This window comes from Telopea speciosissima, chromosome 3, assembly GCF_018873765.1.
Source record: "Telopea speciosissima isolate NSW1024214 ecotype Mountain lineage chromosome 3, Tspe_v1, whole genome shotgun sequence".
Classification (NCBI taxonomy): domain Eukaryota; kingdom Viridiplantae; phylum Streptophyta; class Magnoliopsida; order Proteales; family Proteaceae; genus Telopea; species Telopea speciosissima.
In genome coordinates this window covers 32,234,230-32,254,661 of record NC_057918.1, presented here as the reverse complement: position 1 = coordinate 32,254,661, position 20,432 = coordinate 32,234,230, and the positions used below count along the sequence as shown (strand labels likewise).

At 39.6% G+C, this 20,432-nt stretch overlaps 1 protein-coding gene across 1 annotated transcript; it reads right to left on the bottom strand.

The window, feature by feature from the left end:
• Positions 1-1,216: 1,216 nt before the first annotated feature.
• LOC122655523 lies at positions 1,217-13,135 on the bottom strand. Its single transcript, XM_043849713.1, has 7 exons — positions 11,498-13,135; positions 10,319-10,437; positions 4,033-4,656; positions 3,613-3,916; positions 2,484-2,646; positions 1,453-1,552; positions 1,217-1,354 (listed from the first exon to the last, which is right to left on the bottom strand). The coding sequence occupies exons 1-7, from the start codon at positions 12,653-12,655 to the stop codon at positions 1,237-1,239; spliced, it is 2,586 nt and encodes an 861-aa protein (XP_043705648.1). The 5' UTR covers positions 12,656-13,135; the 3' UTR covers positions 1,217-1,236.
• Positions 13,136-20,432: the final 7,297 nt, after the last annotated feature.

Genomic DNA, 20,432 nt, shown 5'->3' with positions numbered 1-20,432 from the left:
TTTGCTTCCTCCCTCAAGTGTCTTCTTTATAATAAAACCATTACAATCATAAAAGGAAAAGGAAACTAAACCTAATCTAAAACAGATAGCTAACTTAACCTAAGAAAGTGACTCCTAACTCCTAACAATTAAAGACATAAAATAATAAAGAAAACCATAATAGACTCAACCACAGTAGGGACACTCCCCTTATCGTGGTACATTTTTCAACAAATATTAAACCAAAATATATAATAGTTCAATACAAAATAAAATCGGATTAAACCAGACCGAACCGGGTTTAATGGACACATAAATCCAACATTAAGCACATAATAGATTTTCTGATTTAGAGGATTCACACTAGGGTGATGGGTCATTTACTTTGTTATATGATTAAACTTTGTGGTTCATTAACTTAAAAGGATAGAGAGAATTGATTTATTGATTTCTTTTCAGTTTTCATCAAAAAAATAACTAGAGAGAATTGATAGGAACTGTGAAACGTCTAAGGTGAAAGTTTCTAAGTTTCAAAGTTTTCGATCACCATTTTAAAAAATATGCCAACGTCATGCATTCTGGGAGTGGGCACACCGACACTCGCAACATCGTCTTTTTCGTTTTTGCATTTTTTGTTGCTCGTCTACTAAACCGAGTGCTCAAGATTTGTCACTCCCAAGAGCACCCTATACCAACAATGGACTTAAATATCGGTATCGGATACCTACCCAATCCTATATCGGTGGAATGATTCTCGTTAAAGATAAATTTGTTTAAGAACTAAAAAAACCATTCGATATAGCCCAACACATCGATCGATGATACCAATAACCTTGACACAAACTTGTCCATGGAAGGTGGAGTACCAGTCCTGGATTTTACAAAAACCCACACGTTTATTCCCAATGATAGATACACTGGAAAACGGAAGGAGAACGGAACTGGAGAACAGAAAGAGGACAGAAATTTCCCGATTCAAGATTTTTATTGATACGTGAATGATGAATTGGAGCTGTCAACCTGTTATTCTCAGTGATACATTCTGCATATATTCAACAAATAATCAGAACAGCAGGTAAAGAACTAAACAATCTTCAGATAACAACCTGATGATGATGATGCCGACGATGAGGAAGAGCCTGAACTCTGAAGCGACCGAAACAAACCAAAAAATGGATAAAAGCCTCAATGTGTTCTCCCTCCCTTCGTAGTTTATTCTTTGTTTTTTTTTTCCCTTCTCGTTCCCTCTTTTTCTTTTTACAGTAAGGAGTAAGCTCGAATCACCTCAACAATCGGCGCCCGGCACAATGGACACTTCCCTCCACCTCGAACCAACTCATTTGCACATTTTGAACAAGTACACATATGACCACATCTGCAAAATTAAAATAATAATAATAATAATAACAACAGTGAACTTAAAAAATATATGACATATCAGAACTTTATAGCTTTGCAACTATGTGGACCTACCTGTACAATAGAGAATCAATATGATTATCACAACAAACACAACAAGTACCCTTCCTCACATGACCCCATTTTGATCCGTCTGATGATTCAACACCCACCTCTGCAACAGAATGGAAACTTGTACAAGTCAATTACTGAGAGGGGGAACAACAAACTGATGTGTTACGTTCTAAGTATATGAAACGACGCTCTGTTTGTTTCAACGGAAAATACTCTACTGGAATTGCTTAAGAACAAAAGAAATTGTATTGTCTAAAAATATTGATATTATTTTACTGAAATGAAATACCAAGTTTTGGCAAATGGCTAGCATTTAAATTTCTGGATGTTGTTTTCCAGAAAAGCAGCGGAATCTTAGTCCATGAATACAACTGCTACCCATGGACGACACCAACCCATCATGTGGATGGGTTATTTCCCCCAACATGCAAGCCTAAATATGCTTGCTTCCTTGATCAGAAAAGGAACAAATGGCAAAGCAATACAAAATGAATTATATAAATGAAAGTACAAAATCTAGAGACCATGAGTTCTTGTTCCATAAGCCCATCAAATGGTAAAAGATTAAGCAGTAAACATAATAAGGCTTCATTTGTTTCAAACTAAAATATTTTCTTGGAAATTTAAAATTATTTTACATTTTTCTGTCATTTGTCATTTGTCATTTTTTTTTTTTGGACATGACCAGAAAAGATGTTTAGGCATGGTTGAGTGAGGGAAGAATCAGGGCCATATGATGGCGATCGAGTCATTGGTGCCATGTTTATCAATGATTAAGATACCACCGCTTTTTTGAAGAACATCACCATGAAATTTAAATGGACGTTATTTTCCAAGTTTTTGTACTGCATTTTAAAGAAACATTTTCCCCCTTTCTTAATCCTATTGCAATTTTATATTGGTTTTTAGCAAATCCTGTAAAATATTTTAGGTTAGAAGAAAAGAAATGGAGCCTAAGAGAAGAATTGTGAGAATACTTCTACAGCAAAGCAATCAGAAGAATCAACTGCTTCAAAACTTTATGCACAGACCTTCACCAGCAGACCGATTCAAAGCAGCAGCAACCTCCTGTCTAACTGAGCGCTGCAACTCCAATTGCATATCCATGCAGGCTTCCAACATCCTCTGCATGTGGCTCATCCCTTGCTGAAGCCTAGCCATGTCAGCTCTCAAATCATTAATAGTATCCCACTCCTGTTCCAAATCAGTACAATCAGACTCAAATATGAAGCAGCAGGCACATAATAACAAGATGTGTTATTCTGAATATGACCAAATGGGAGCAACTCTCCCTATTATTCCAATCTGGTGATTGAAGAATTCCACTTTAGGAAATCACACACTATAATACTACATACTAATATGGGGGAGGGTTCTCTGAGCAAGCAGGGTACACTGCACCCTCTCACATTCTTTTTTTAAATCACTATTTCTCTCTCCTCAAAATAATAATATAATAAAGGATGTGAGGAGGCACAGTGTATGTCTTAGGCGCAGAGAGCATTTTTCCCATTTAGGGCATGCAAAGCAAATTAATCTGTCATTTTGTGTAGAACAAGATAATAAAAGCAACCCCACCATAAACTAACACATTGATCAAAACCTAAACAGACTGCAATCACACTGCATGCAGCAAGACAGTGATGCAATTGGATCAACCTAGTATGGATCATCAAATTGGAGGGCAAAAGATGAGTAATTCACAAGTCATTGACTACCTGAATTTCTCAGTTACAACAGAAACAAGTGCTTTTACAGCAAGCTAAGCACCAGCTAAATACAGGATAATTCTCAGCATATCCTACCTTCCTAGCAGAATCAATGCATGCAAAACTATAGAGCTGAAACACTATGCTATATCCCTCAAAATTCTGATCAATGCAATTTTATGCCTGATCAAAGTAAAAGTAATTCAAGCTTGGAACCTCAATTGTGGCACCGCCCCCCCCCCCCCCACCCACCCACCCACAAAAAAAAAGGAACCTCACCAGTCAAAACCTTAGTATGCACAATCTTAAATGATTTAAATGACTTGCTTATCAAACTTTCAGAAAGGAAACTTATGTTTGACAAAATATAGAATACAGAAAGGAAAACCAGTGTGTCAAACTTCAAGTTGAATAAGTCAAATTAATGGACAATAGAGGAAAGATGGCGCACAATTTCTGAACGATGCACGCTGTGGCGAGGCCAGTTTGCATGATGAATATCCTGCTGCCAAAGTGGCTGTGGTGGGGGAACTGGTGGAGAAGGCATCGCAAGTGGAGGTCTACCAACAATATCTGCCTGACCCTCATTCTGATCTCTCTGCTGCTCCTGATCTTGTTCTGGTGAGTTAGGAGTGGGCAAGGTTCGATGCAGATCCCAGTCAATGGGAGCACGACCTTGTCTTTCTACGTAAGACTGTATCAACTGGTCCAGGCTCTCACGGAACCCACTTCGAAGAAGATTGGATACACTTCTCCTACAAGGCGGTTAAAATTCTACTAAGCACACTGCTGAACTATCAACAATACCAAATTGACAACTCAACAAATGATGCAAAATTAAGACAAATGTCAAAGACAATAGGATCAAAACCTGCTTAGGAGTTCTCTCAGTTCCATGCTGTACACATTGTCATCATCAGGTGGATGGAATCTATTGATCCGTCTAACAGGAATAGCTCGCCGAGTTCTTGGAGGATCAGAAGGCCCCTCTGCCCAACTTTGCACAGCCTCCTGAGAGCCATCCTCATGCCATTCCCCATTAGTTTCTGTTAGATGGCTATCTTCTCCACCTTCATTCACTGAAGTTTCCTGGGTCCAGTCCCTAGCAGTATTCTCATGCCAGTTTCCATCCATTTCATCTCCATTAACATCCTGCCACTGATTAAGCTCACCTTCAGCAGACTGTAGCAAGCCTCTTCTCTCATTTTCTGTAACTTGTTCCAGCCAATCCCCTTGACTATTTGGCTCCCGCCAATTTGTACCTTCAAGAGCTGCATCATTCTGTAAGCCTCCTGTTTGCTCTGGCAAATGGCGAATGTCACCTTCCTGACTCCTCGGTTGAGATTGCTCATGGTTTTCATTTGCCACCTCATGTGAAGTCCTTGACTGAGTTTGTTCATTTCTAGGAGGGTTGGTACTGTTGTTAGATAGTGTATCAGAATGACTGGTTACTTGACCACGAACAATATTTTCTAACCTGGAGCGAAATCCATCCCTGAAAACATGGACTGTATCATTAGAGAAATCAACAGATCAAATACAACCAACATCCAACATTATATAATCCACGAAAATAGTTGGAAAAGACAAATAATAGCAGCAGAGATTATGAACCTAGGATGCACGCCCAAGTGTGGCAGACATTGAGCGAGAGATGCAGAAACATCCTCACACAACTGAATACAAATATATTGTATTTTTTCTTCTTCTCATTTGATGGATGCATGTTATTGATTAGTTAGTAGTAAAACGATGAAGGTTGTATACTTAGCATGTCAGTACACAACAAACTATACACATTGCATCCTTGAGTACAAATTAGAGGGTTAACACCTGAAGCAAAGCGCAGCAGCAAACTCCCTCTAATACTTACAAATACTCAACCCACCTTTGGGAGGAAAGTTACACATTTCACCCCAGCAAGATACATCAAAGTGGAAACCAAAAGAAAAGGTTAACTTTGCTATCTCTTACACGTTCTGTTGTTGGCATTTTGTCTTTGAATATATGATGCACTTAAACGTAGGAATATCTTAAGCTTATTTTTGTTAATCCTGTAGTTTTATTTTATCTTGTTTGTCTATCGATAGGAGTCATAGAAGATAGGGTTGTGGAGTCTGATTCGGTGATTCCAACCCACTACAGTGTTTGAGTTTGAGTAGGTTCCTTTCTTGTTGCAAGTCTTTAATACATGGTTGTAACCAACAAAAGACAGATTTGGACTGTGCAAATTTGAGTTGATACCGTTGGCTACCAAGAGCTGTGGTCGTGCTACTCTACCTCCTCTTCTCTGAACTCTCTTCCCATCTCAGGTACAGTCCTTCATCTCCCTTTATTTTACTTTCCTTCCTTCTTCCCTGTTATCTTCTATACACGATACCCATGGGATCAAAGGCCCAACATCTACATAACCCAACCCAAGCCTTATTTCCAATAAAATAAGCCCTTAGCAACCTTGGTCGAATATGCCACTCCTCTTTTATTAATATGACTTAATTACCCTTTGAGGCCATGTTCTTACCTGCCCCAAGCTTGAATAAAATATTAAGAAAAAAAGCGGGGGTAAATTACCATATTTCTCATGAGCTTCGCCGCCTTCTGTTATTTTTAATACTTTTTTACCTTAAAAAATTGGAAAAAGATTAAAAGGAACTAAAATGGGAAACTCAGAATTGTTGGATTTTCTAAGTTGACGGGCTCTCTCCTTCTACCATTGTTGGATTTTCTAAGATGAGAGCCGAGGGAGAAAAACTGAAGAAAAAACTCTATTGACTCATCATCACATTTGAAGCTTTTCTGCTAGTTCACATGAGCTGGAGATGGATATGTACAGACTTACTGCCCCTGATTTTTCCGTACGTTTGGTTTTTAGCAATGTAATACCAAGATTTTTATGGAATTTTTAGATTTGAGAAAAACCCAAGCATTTAAAAGTTGAAAATTGCACCTACCACCGAAAATCTAGTTTTTTTGTTCTTGAACTGGGGGTTGACTTTTTATCCTTTAGGAATTTTATTTTTGTAACATTTTTATTGAATTCAAACAGGGGGTATTTGCTTATTTATGAATAATATCTTAAGTAAATGAAATGAAAACATTTGCTTAAATGATATTTGGCATAAATAAGTGCATGTCCTGGTTTCGAGCCAAGTTTCCTCAAGTTTCGATGGGGATAAGTGAATTTATATAGGTAATCTAATCGAAACTTGCGAAATATGTACTGCTTCGGTAGAAACCTGGGTGAAACAAGTCAAGATGAGTCAAAACCAGGGATTTATGGAGTCGTTGGCCATCTCGTCTCGGTAGCTGGCGAAACCGAGATGTTTTTTCCATGAATGTGACCATGATGGCGATATATATGTCCTTTCCCTAGAGCACCTTTAAGATACCTCAATATACAAAAAGTTCTCCCATTGAACTTGCTTAAGATTCTACATAAATTGACTAATGGCACCAATAGCAAAGGAGATATCAAGTCATGTACCAGTGAGATATATAAGCTTGCCAACTAACCTCTGATGCTAATGTTTATCTTCAAACTCCTTGTCATTAAATGTTCCAAGTTTGATATGAGGATCCGTAAGGGTATCAATAAAATATTTTCGTTGTGATAAACTAAGCCCTTACTTACTAAGAATTACCTCAATCCCAAGGAAATAGTTGAGGACACCTAAATCCTTCATCTGAAAGTGTTGTCGTAAGTAAGTTTTAACTTGTAGAATCCTAGACATATCATTACCAGAAACAATGATATCATCAACATAAACAATCAGCACAATAACTTTAGAGCCCTGAAGACAAACAAAAACTAAGTGATCTGAGACTATGAGTAACACTCAGAAATGCCACATGCGGCAAAAACTTTGCTGAATTTATCGAACCACGTCTGTGGGGACTGTTTCGACCCATAAATGGCTTTGTGCAACCTACAAATTTTCTAAGTATTCTCCTCCTAAGCAACATACCCAAGAGGTTGCTCCATATAGACTTCTTCCTGCAAATCGCCATACAAAAATGCATTCTTGATATTTAACTGGTAAAGAGGCCAATCGAGGTTAACAACATAAGAAATAAGAGTTCGCATAGAATTCAACCGAGCAACTGGGGAAAATTCTTGAAGTAGCCAACCCAATGGGTCTGAGTGTAGCCCTTGGAAATCAAACAAGCTTTCAACTGCTCTACTGAACTATCATGGTTATACTTAATAGTATATATCCAATGACACCGTACAAGGTCCTTACCAAAAGGGAAGTCAACCAATGTCCAAGTCTTGCGAGATAGCAAAGCATCCATTTCCACATGCATTGCAGTTTTTCCACCCAAGGTGAGACAAAGAATCTTTGTAATTGTTAGGAACAGACTGAGAGGTAAGAGATAAGGTAATTTGACGAAGAGAAGCAAGAAAATAAGAAAAGAGACATAATTAACAATCAGATACGCAACCAAGGAGTTCTAAGTGCAAGAGCATGTACCTTTCCGAAGAGCAATAGATCAACAATAGAAGAAGAATCTCTAGGAAAAGAGTCGGATTGGGGAACCTGAGGAATGGTTGTCGTAGGTTGTGGTTGCTTAGGGCAGTGTTTGTATATCTACAAGGGCAACTTTGTAGATTTGGGTTCTGAAACCTCAAAAGGAATGATCCAAAGAATTGGACGAGGATGAGGAAATATAGGACCCAAATCAGGAATAGAGCTATCAAAGTATGGCAAATTTTCAAAAAAGATAACATCAGCAATAACAAATTGTTGACAAGTAACAGGATCAAAACACCAATAGCCTTTTTGGGTACTGGAATAACCTAGAATTACGCATTTGGTAGCCCAAGGAGATGGTTTATCAAGTCCAGGACGAAGCTTATGGACAAAGAACTGATAGCCAAAAATACGACGAGGTAAACTAAACAAAGAACTGTTGGGAAAAACAACAGAAAACGGAGATTTATTATGAAGAACAAAGGACGGCATCCACTTAATCAACAAACAGGCAGTCAACATAGCATCTCTCCAATAAATCTTTGGAACGTCCATATGGAACATGAGGGACCTAGCAATGTCTAATAGATGACAATTTTTCCTTTCGACAACACCATTTTGTTGAGGTGTATAAGAACAGCCAGTTTGATGTATAATCCCATTGTCAGAACAAAACGAAGAAATTTATCGATTCGCAAATTTTCAAACAAACACCAAATTGAAATTTAATTTCATTATAAAATTGTTTGAAGACAAACACAAACTCATAACGATCCTTTAAAAGAAACAACCATGTCAAATGTGAATGATCGTCATCAATGAAAGAAACAAAATAATAAAAATCGGACCAACTCTTGACTTTACATGGCCCCAAATATCAAAATGAACTAAATCAAATAAATTCCAACTCCTAGACTCGTTACGGGATGGAAAAACAGTACGGTGATGCTTGCCAAGCTCACAAGCTTCACACTCCAGACGGGTGGTAAGACTTGCAACAAGGGACCCTATGCTGCAACTTAGAAAGAGAAGGATGCCCCAGCCAATACTGCCAATATAAAAGTGAGACGCCAGTAGAAGTAGCAGACGCAGCCATGGAGGAAGCAACGTCAAAGTAACATAAGCCATCCCTCTCATGCAGATCAAGATCTAGTGGAAATGGCTGGGAGGGCTTTAACTACCCCAAATTACATCCAGATCCAAGGGTTAGATCTTGAGTAATTGAAAAAAGGGAGAGGGTTCCCTACACTGCCTAAGTGCAGTTTTGACTGAATAAAGGAACCATCATTGGAATCTGACAAAAGGTACATAGGCTTTTATAACATAACACCCCCTCACATGAACAGTGATATGTGAGGGGTGTGCAATTTCATTTTTGAGCTGGCGTTGTACAAAACCTTTTCCCTTAAAAAATTTAAATTCTGCCAGAAATTCAAGAACTCGAATTGCAGAAACTGAATATTGTAAATTACTTTGCAATGGTAGTTTGGATCAGGATCACATTGGAGTCAAAAAACTTATTAGGATAGAGCTTCAATGCCCTAGAATGTTGGGCTGATCACATGGATATGCCCTAGAATATTGGGCTGATCACATGGATAGATTGAGACTAATTTCACCATCAAAATCTGGAAAAATTAAAAAAAAAAATCAAAAAGCAGGTACCGCATGTTCTTGCTGAAGGAAGCCATCGGTGGTTGATATTGTAAGCACTTCACAGCAATTGGAAACCCTAGTTCGTCATTGCGTTATCAACTAGGGTTCCAGAAAAAAATATACAGCATTGGTTGCTGTTAACCACAACTGAGAATTCCAAAAGGGACTCTCAAACTAGAAGAATATTGTTAACCACAAGATCTTAATGCTCTGATACCATGTGACAATATCAAGGCCTTAAGAACTTGCAGCAGTAGAGAAGAGAAAGGAGAAGAGGATCAGAGATTAATGGAGGCAATAGAACAAGAGAAGAGAGAAACACCTTGCCCACGGTTTGAGCTATGAGCAATCTACCTAAACCTTGAGCTAGGGAAAGCAGTTTATATTAAAACATAGGCCAAATGTTCTCTGTACCGGGGAGCTAGGGAAAGCAGTTTATATTAAAACATAGGCCAAATCTTCTCTGTGCCGGGGGGCGCAGGCTGCACCCAGACACATGGGGGTGGGCGAAATAACCACCCTGCCTCCCTGAATACCCAGCCCATATGTCTCAGCACGAAGAACATCAGCCCTAAAACATAATACACCACCGACGACCTACTAAGTAGCACAAAGAAATACCCAAAATACCTCTTTACACATAAACTTAACAAACACTTTATCCCCCCCCCCCCCAAATCAATAGCACATCTAATCACCTTCAAAACTCTCACAACCAATTGGCCACCTGTACTCAGTGTTCTTGCAGAGATATACCAATTATATGTTGAAACTAATAAAGAAAAGCCAAAAATCCCTGATAACACGGACAAATAATAGTATTTATAATGTTCTCATTAGTTCCTAGAATATGGAAAGTCCAGCCAATCAACTTCATCTCCAGAATAATAAGCATCCACAGAGGTAAACCAGAACCAAAACATGGTAAATTCTTATCTGAAAAAAGATTTGATTTGACATAAACATTATCGGAAAAAGTAAAAAATAACACAAACATTATAGAAGATATGGCATGAAAAGAACACATACCTTAAACCGGATACAGTGTGGCGCTGCCTTAACTGACCTAATTCCCTAGCCGCCATTGAAGGTGGCCTCTCATCCTCAATAGGTCTTTCATTTCGTAAGAATCTACCCCTCAGTAGTGACTGAGAAATGCCACAGCATCAGATTACCACATGATAGACTTGAATGCAACCAAAGCATTTCAATATAGATTTGTGGTTCTCATATACCAGATGATGTAGTAAGTAGTTTACGAAATATACTAGTATAAGAAATGTGTGGAACCATGGCTAAGAACCACAAGCAGGACTCCGGATAACCAAGCAGATTGATACAAAAGGTAAACAATAAAGACATCATTGGTTTATCAACAGGAGGAAATTAATCCCAAATTGATAATATTTTATTATAGAATTTACTTCAACTCTATGCAAAAATGCAAATAAAAGCATTTTGACTCATTTCCAGAATGTGTCACAGCTTAATTACCTAGGATTTAATTTAGAGTTGACACAACTCCCACCAATTATCATTGGAGACTTGTTATTCCATTTAAAGATATTTTATAAATGCTATCGTTACTAAGGTTTCTTGTGAACCCTTATAAATGCCCCTGTGATGTACATATGAGCAATGGAATTTCAATTTTTAACTTCTACACTTTCCAACTCCAACGTGTACAAACTATAGGAGCATTGTTGGGCTTCGTAAGGGAACCCTACATAGGGCAAGTGTTCCTCAAATTTTTAACATAAACCACGTTAAATAAACTTACATCGTCTTATAAATGGTAATAGACTGTTCTATTTGTCTCTAATGTTGACAAATTAAATTTAAAAAAAAAACAAACGTTAATTATTACTTATATTGAAATGTCACCTCTAAAGATATACATGTGTTTTATTACCATGAGAATAGAAAAGTAACATATGGGGGGAAATAGTTATGAGCCCAAATATGTATTTTTTAAATTGACACCTCTGAAAAAATAAAGTCCCTAGTGGAATTTCTTGCACTTCTGATCCAAGATATCAAAAATTTAATGATGTCATATTTTGTACAGTATGTCAAAACTTTATCATGAGGGGAACACATAATTACTACCATGAGTAGCATTTAATAATTATGCATGTAAAAAACAGAAGCAGGAATAAATTCCATAAACCACTGAATAAATAAATGGCATTCTGATAAGCAACTGACCTGAATTCGGTTGCGGTGAGCAAAGTCTGAAACAGCCCGATGCTCTAACAACCCCTGCAGTTCCCTTTGCCTCTCCCTCTCAACCCTCATGAGCAAATCGATGAGAGCCTGTCTTCCACGAAATCTCAGCATATCCCGTCGGATATGCTCAGGTTGGCCTTCATCATGGTCAACCCCCAATCCATCACGAACCTGGTCATTCTGAGCACCCAGTCCCATAGCTTGTTCTTCCCTTCTGCCACCCCGGCCACCTCTCTGCTGACTTGTCAATTGGACCCACTCCCGGACAAGCCTAACCCTTTCACGTTCGGTTTCACCAAGCCATTCTGCCCTTGGGCTGTTATTCCTCCGGGAAACACTAGATGCATGGTCACTAACCCCACTATCCATCCATCCCCGAGCAATTTGTCTCACCCTTTCCCTTTCAATTTCTCCCAAATCAGGAGACTGCTCACGGCTAGAATTGTTGTGGTCCTCATGTTCATTCTGTGACTCCATTTGCCCTTGGGTCCATGCTCCATACTCATTCTCGCTCTCACTAGCATCCTCTGAACTACCTCGGGGCTCACTCTCTCGGCTTTCAGACATGATAGTGCCAGAGAGGTTGGTATTAGAGTCAATGCTCCTCTGTTGACTCAACCTTTCCCTCACACTTTCTCGGGCACGATGGAGCATATGCTCATCTTCCAGCTCCCGCCACATTTGCAGGAGAGAGGATGCCTGGGTTCTTGGCCTCTCAACAACCCCCTGTCTTCTGGAAGTCGGAGAGTGTGACTCTCTCAGGAACGAAGCATCAAGCGTAGAGACAGTATGCAAACCCGCAAGAGCCATGAGTTCGGATTCACGATTTCTCCTCTCAATTGTGGTAATCATCTCCTGGGCCTGCCGCGCAGCCCACCTACTCAAAATCCGAGAATGTCGCCTTCGAGCAGCAGAAGACTCAGCCAGGTCATCCCCTTCGAGATCGGAACGTCTCCTCCGTCGCACTAGCTGATCGCCCTCTTCGCCATCATCTTCCTGATCGCGAGTAGAGCTACAGGAAGCCAAGGACATACAATCATCCAAACGACCCCGCATCAACTCCTCCAATCCCAGATGGAACTCAGCACGGGCATCATTACTTTCCTGCTTCTGTTGCCGTGGTTGGAAATCAGTCATGTTCCTAACCTCCCACCTCTCCACCCAACCCAAAACACCAGATCCCCAGCTAACCCCCTACGCCTGGAAGATGAAACCGACACGGCATGGAAAACCCGCTGTTCTGGATTCCGAGTAACAAAGATCAAGCAACTCAACCAACAACAACCAGCGGACGATCGGTAACCTTAGAGCTATTCAATTTATTATAGAAATAGAAAGAATTCCTCCGTCAGCATTGAATTTCGTTATAATAACGCTAAAACACTACCCTAAAACAGAGAGAGAAACACCGACAAATGTTCACTGTATTACAGTTGGCAAACGGATTGTTCAACCCAATTTATCAATAACAAAGAAATGAAACGCAACAGCCGTTACGATCAATCCGAGAACGAAGAAAAACAGAGAAAGATCAAATATTCCGAACTATGAACAGATCCCAACTTCTAGGGCAACCGAGATCAAAGGATGAAACGGACGTACCTTTGAAGCTCACCGCTTTCCCTTCCTTAATACAACAAACAACAAAATAATTGAAACAAGAAAGCCCTAACTTTTGCAGAGAAAAGCTTTTGAAGATAGATTTCCTCCAGAGACACGGAGAGAGCGAAGAAGCGAAGAGACGAAGAGGCGAAGATATGAGAAATATAAATACATAACAGATGCGCATAGAAAGGGAGACAGGACGACGTTTTTATTTTTCTCAATTTCTTTCCCCCCTCTTTTCTTGCTGAAATGCCTGCCTATGCTCCCCAAAGGAGAGAGGAGAGAGGAGAGAGGAGAGAGAGGACAGAGAAGAGAGGAGATGAGTGAAATACGTCAGCATCTTTTTATTTTCCTTAACATCCACATCATATTTCTCTACAAGCCGTATGGAAGCGCCATGTGGAATCACATTCCTTGGTCGACGAATTAAAAAATTACCAGCTATCAGATTTATTTTCCTTTTTTTAGGCATATGATTTCAAAATTCAGAATCGGATTGGTCGATTCGGTTGATTCAAATTGGAATCGACTGTGATCCTATGACCGATCCTGATTCCAGATATTTCAGTGTGACAACTCATTATTTTAAGTAAATATGCAAATTGAAAAGAGAATGCTACCTAGTCGAGTGGGCCACGTGGATCCTATGCCTAGGCATAGAAACACGAGAAACAATCGCATTTCTTCCATGGAAAGGCAGAAATCACGTCAAAGGCGATGGTTGCATGTACACTATCATTGGCCAGTACATGCAGACCATAGGCCCAGACATCAATCTCTTTTCCCTAAGGAAAATTATATTAGATAAGCTTGGCTCATAGGCAAAACTAGAGAATTCACTAATATAAGATCCCCCCCCCCCAATTGAGGTGGGGTACATGGAATAACCACTACTGATTCGAATTGAATTGGATTATAATCCGTTGGACCTCATTCTCACTTATCATCGATTCCTATTATAAGGAATTGAATTTTGTTTAGAACTGAAGTTTTATTTTATTTTATTTTATAGGAGAAAGAACATTATCTACTCGCATGTAGCACGTGGTCCCTACGCCCAAGCACAGGACCACATGTTGTGTCCCTATGGAAAGACAGAAATCCTTGGGGGTACGACAATCATTTAGCACAGCCCTATGTGTAAGTGCAGTGACCGCGCACCGCACACAACCTGATAGCATTTTTTTGATGGGGTACAATTTCAAGTTGAGATTGATTCTAGCAGATTCTGTCAGAATCTTAATCTATGGAGGTCGATCCAATCCCTAGTGCTTCCTCAAAGAGTGAGTGGACCACATAATCCATGCTCCAAATTCAACGCCCATGTTAATGGGGATATTAATGGGGAACATAAACATTATTAGTGATACTAATAATTACATTAGTCTCTCACCATTTTGAGTGTTCTGCTACCTTTTCTATTCGCATGATTGGTGGTGACTCTCATGGAAAACTATCAATATTGTATTTGGGTACTTGGGGTAGACCTGAGTACCTGACCAGGGTTTTTAAAAACAATTGAATCAGATTCGATGAATCAGCCTACCTCAGTCCCGACGCAAGCCGCTTCGAATCGGTCTCTTTAGAACTGATTCTGATCCGAATCTGCCTATTCCGGCATTTAAAACTATGGTAGTAGCAGGAATCAACTGATCGAGACCATTAAATAAGTGGGCCATGAGATCTGAACCAACCAATCAGTAGTTGCGTTAGTAGATTGGGAGATGAGAATTGAGATTGCTATGGAGGTGGGGAACCGGGATACATGGCTGGTGGTGGGTTGTCAAACCAATATCTCCAGAAAGGCCGATGAGGAAGGGTAAAATGGTAAACTAAAATTGGGTCCCAGATTTGGAAAGAAGAAGAGGAGAGAAATAGAGAACCAAAATTTGTTGATCGATTCGCCACGAGAAAAGTGAAAGTGGTTGTCTTACTCTTACGCCAGTTGGGAAGTGGGTTGAACTGCCTTTTTCATATTTCAACATTTGATGTTGAGGTTCTCCATTGAAGTACCTAAGCTAGCTCTTATTCTCATCTTTTTGCTTTTTTTTTAATATGAAAAATAAGAAAAAGGTAAAGAGAATGAAAGCTTACAACCATATCAAATTATCAATTATCAAAACGTCCTTTTGTCTTTAAATAATAATAATAATAAAATAAGGGATCAAGTTTCCCTTGGATGGATATAGGGGAACAGTGAGGATATTATCGACTTCAAATATTAGGAAAAGTAATAATACACTTTCAAATTTGTATTTTAAAAATAGGTAAGAGATGAGAGATCATTGCCTGATCGTATGACCCCTACACCAATGCGGGAGTCAATAAGAACACACACAAGAGCATCAACATGGATGAGATTTTTTATTTCATAAGGATAGAATCGATAATTTCACACACTTTTATCTTTGGGCATAAGAAACCCGCGACTAGGGAACATTTTTTTCCCTATTAAAAAAAATACGAGCATTACACATATATTTGGTCCGAGTAGGGTTGGCTGCCCAGGAAACATCCCAAGCCTTAGACGAGTTCTTGCATGTTGTTGGATCAGGTTCCACATAGACAAGGTTAATAAACGCAATATCAGTATTGGGATCGGGTCCAGCCAGCTTGATTCCATTCCAAATCAAATTAGTCGGAATCGGTCAGAATCAATCAAATTTTGCCTGAAACCTAGAAACGGATCGTTAATTGGCTATTCTAAAATGGTAAAAATCTGAATCAACCCCAAGCAATTCCGATCTAAATCAACCGATCTGACCATTTAGAATCAGCCAGAATCTATGGGATTCTGCCTAACTACAACAAACAAGGAGTGACTCAGGTGTTACAGAATGGGAGGAATTAGGATCAGTCTTGACCGATTCCAATTCCAATATGAATCAGTCGAAAAAAGGAAAGAGGCATTTATGATATATCACCCCCTCACATGCATGAACATTGATATGTGGAAGAGGTATGCAATTTCAGTTTTGAGCCAACGTAATACCAAACTTTTTCCTCAAAAATAAATAGGTAAGTTGAAAGTTGGTGACAAAAAAATAAGGGGCAAATTAAATTCGAATTAAATACCTGAATAAGCAAAGGATTACTGCGAAAGTCAGTTAAGGGCATTGGTGGATTAGGTCAAAAGTTGCCATTGCTTGGTACCCTTTTCTGCCTCTCTTAACTCTTTGAATGATTTTCATTTTTCTTTTTAGAGTGGTATGATATATATAAAGTTAGTACTTATTATCACATTCATAAAGCAACTTAAGCATGATCCACTTTGTCTTTATTAATTTTCTATCTATTCCTCTTTCAGTTGGCCTACAAGGGTTTGCTTGTGTGGATGAAGCTTCTTCATATATGAAAAACAAAAGATGGGACAGTGTAAGTAACTTTCATTTATGTATGGGATTTTTTTTTATTGATTCTCTTGAAGTGTTAAAAATTATTTGTAATTTTTTTTTTTTTTTTTACTTTTTTTAATTAGTGCATAATATTTTTTTTCAATGAGGATATATATTATCATTTAAAATGTATATTTGAAAAAAAATATGCAAGACAACGACGATTTTTAATAATAACATAATGATAAGTCACTTTTAAAATTTTTTTATAAACAGAACTTTAAAGACTTTTGAGAATAAGACAAAGAATAATTAAAAAAGATGTCAAGTTTTAAATGCACCTGATATTTCAACAGTTTCTTTATGTAGAGACTAGAGTTCATATGAACTTCTTTCTTTGTTGGATTGGATGTGTGCCTTGTCTTGGTAAAAAATTAAGATGTATACATTTCTATGTAGGTCCCACACCCCCATGGAGGGTTCAGATCTGTCCCCACCCATCCCCATATGGGTAGTAGATCTGAACTCGGTGTATGGGGTTATCTCTTTTTTTTTTTTCATTTATCAACATCTAAAATTTATTAACCATTAAATTTGTTTGTGTTACCAAAAAAAAAATTGGTTATGAATAACACAGATCTTTGTCCCCTCTTGTTCCTACCCGACCCAGTTCCTCTAGTGCCTGTAATAAGGGGGGGTACAATGACCATCCTACTCCTACCCGAACATTGCCCATGTGGGGTCCAATCCCCCCCCCCCCCGCCCTTATTACAGGCACTAGGGGAACTAGGCTGGACAGGTAACTGGAGGAGATAATTTTCCTGGGTAACACATGTTTAAAAAAACCTTATGGTCATCAGTTGGGCTATTCAATGTGTATCATGTGGATGATTATCTAAACATTATGTTTAGGTGATCTGGATTAGTTGCATGCCAAATTTGATAGTAAAACTCTACTATTTGGCCGAACCAAATCTGATTATCTATTCAACCCTTACCTTTTGCTGGGCTGAATTCTTATAACTGAATAGAAGGTTATAAGGTTAGTATATAATTGTGATTCTAATTTTAGAGCAATTTGATTTATCAAATGTAATATTAATAATAAAGAAAAATGCAATGAGATGCGATTGGAATGGTTTCGTACACAAAAAGAAAACGAGGTTATTTCTTATAAAGAGGAGAGAGAGAAAGAGAATGGATAGTAGCTTAAAGAACCCTTTCTTTTATTTGATTTGGTAGTACATGTAGTACATGATCAGAGAGGAAATCCTGAACGTGGTAAAACACACGTTGAGTTAGGCTTTTAATTTGACATGTGATATATATAACAATCCATTTTTTATCCATTAGAGAGTCAAAATGTTTGGATAAAGACATGTGGCAAAATAAGTCATTTTTCCAATAATACACCTTTAATTTATAATGGGAAACGTTTAGCTGAGTTAGGATTGGGCTCCTCTCCAGTGTACCCTTGAGCTGGACATCGTTCAGTGCGGGGTAGATGGAGACACGAGGATGGGCGTGTCGATTGAATAGCACCCCCGAGCTGGGAATGATGCACATCGCATGTCCATCATATGTGCATGTCCATGCGATGTGCACCATTTGCAGCTCGAGGGTGCCATTCCATCCATGTGTCTCCATTTGCCCCTGTGTTGGACGATGTAGTGCAGGGCTGTGCTGGAGAGGAGCCGAATCCTCTGAGCCACAGATGCAGGTACAATTGACCTTATTGTCTATCTCTCTGATCCTCATATGAAATGACCTTACTATCCTTCTATGTAAATAATATGCAATGTAGTCTTATTCTTTATGCCACTTGTTCAAAGAACCCGTTCCCATAATTTAAATAGAAGATTTCACCAAAATAATTTGTCCTTATCTATAATTTAATTTGAATAATTAGTGATCACTTCTTAGAGGTCAAACGTCATTGTTTTGCGTGTTCATATGTCCTCCTTAGCCACTTATCCTCTTATTAAAGAAGAAAGAAGTGGGGTCTGTCTCAGATCTGAAATGGAGGCCACGTGCCATCATGTGAACGGGGAACATACGGTGCACCCTCCTCGAGCAAAATGATAAACTCGGGCGTTTATTTCCTTCTAGTGAGACAAAAACATTTCTGCTTTTTGTTTTTTTTGTTTCTATTTTGAGAGTGAGAAATAGCAAGAGAGGCCGTGTAAGGAAGGTTTGTCGTTGCCATTAATGTGGTTTGATAATCCGTCGGTGTTATAACCCCACATTATTGGATTTCAATTTCAATTTAATGTACGGAAAAATTTTGCTTAGATCTACTGCTACGAGATAGAGATTAACAAAACTAATAGATGTAAATAGTTTGTATCAAAATAAAATTTTTTATCTTTTACGATTATCATATTTTTGCTGTTCTTTGTTGCGCTGCACCCAGGTACATGGGGGTGAGCGCAATGATCACCCTACCCCTTGCATAGAATGCCCATGTGCCTAGGCGTAGGTTATGTTGCAGTACAGAGAACATTCTCCTTTACTAAACCCCCAGATCAGTAAAAAATGTTAGAAAAAAAGAACACTAACTAGATACGTAACAAACACCGCCCCTATGCCTTAACAAGGGGTGCACGAAATGACACCGCACCTCCTTGAACCCTGAAAATGATCAAGGGTGCGACAGTCATTTTGAGTGCCCCTATGTCAGGGCGCAGGGACGGCGTGTCTGACGCGACCAAGTGGCCTTCTCTCTCTCAAAATGTCGAATGAATAACCTAAAATACCCCCACCCTTCTTCTTTCTCTGATGAGAAACACCTCCGCAACCACTCTCTCCTCCCACTCGGACTCAGATTTGGTGCAGCACTTTGCCCGGGCTGCACGTGCAGCACCAGACTCAAGGCGGCGCCTTATCCTTGCCCGAGCAGGGGTAAGGCGGTCAATACACGCCGCCTTGAGTCTGGTGCTGCATGTGCAGGCCGGGCAAATTGCTGCACAGGATCTTTTTTGCCTCCCACCCCTTCCCTTGCAACCCCGCACCACCACCACCACCGCCACCCAACCGTCCTCCCTCCCTCCCTCTTCCGTTCTCAATCAATAAAATAAATGATGCAGTTAATTACCGAGAGTTGCAACTCCAAACCGTTAAAAGTGTTGTTGAAGATCCAGTCAAGCGAAGGTTGTCAAACTAACTCATTTTCATAGCCAAGTATGCAAGATAGGTTCTGGGGCTTTGAGAAAACCAGGTAAGTCACAATAGTCTAACTTGTGAAGCCTCAATATGGAGAGAGAGGCATATAATCTTCCATCTTAACCGACAAACTCAAGAGACCTTTGTGAATGCGATAGAATAAAGAGCTGACGGTGGCGAAGTTGGTAAAGAATGAGGCCTTGTAAATGTCGTGTAGTTTTTTGTCTTAGGAGAAAAGAAAACTTGATAGTTTCATCCTTTTCAAAACTTGATTTATGTGATTCTAGTGTTGCAAGTCATACAGAGATTTGCAGACAGCAGAGTGAGCTGGGCAAGGGCAATGGAGCATGGTAGAACTTGGCTTTCCTCCAGCCACGTCAGGAGTTGGACGATCCGACCAGCCCAGCCAAAACAGGGGGGTTTGATCATTTCATAGGGGGTCCGCCTATGAAATGACCCAAACACCCTATAGGGCAGTGGATGACCCAAACTATCGAGGTCGCCACGTGGCCGACCCGACCTCACCCGAGAACCGAGTTGGGCCGAGCAGAAATTGGGCCGGACCCCATATCCGATAAGTCACCCGACAAAGCCTGGTTTGAGCGAGCTGGCCGGGTGGCCGAGGCCGAGATTATACGGCTCACCCATAGACTCCTAGCCGACCTCATGGCCGAGACCACCTCCTCCCGGCCGACCTCCATTGCCGACTCCCACGGGCCGACCCTATAAGCAGGGAGGGAATGGGGGATAAGACCGAGCCACGATCCCAGCGCAACACGAATCACGCTCTACATGGACTCTTACCTTAATAA

Excerpts from the sequence above, each read along its gene's own strand:
- LOC122655523 (XM_043849713.1), bottom strand. The coding sequence starts at position 12,655 with ATGACTGATTTCCAACCACGGCAACAGAAGCAGGAAAGTAATGATGCC. Across the intron at positions 3,917-4,032 it reads CTGAGAGAACTCCTAAGCAG|GAGAAGTGTATCCAATCTTC; the intron begins GTTTTGATCCTA and ends ACCGCCTTGTAG. Across the intron at positions 1,355-1,452 it reads ATTGATTCTCTATTGTACAG|ATGTGGTCATATGTGTACTT; the intron begins GTAGGTCCACAT and ends TTAATTTTGCAG.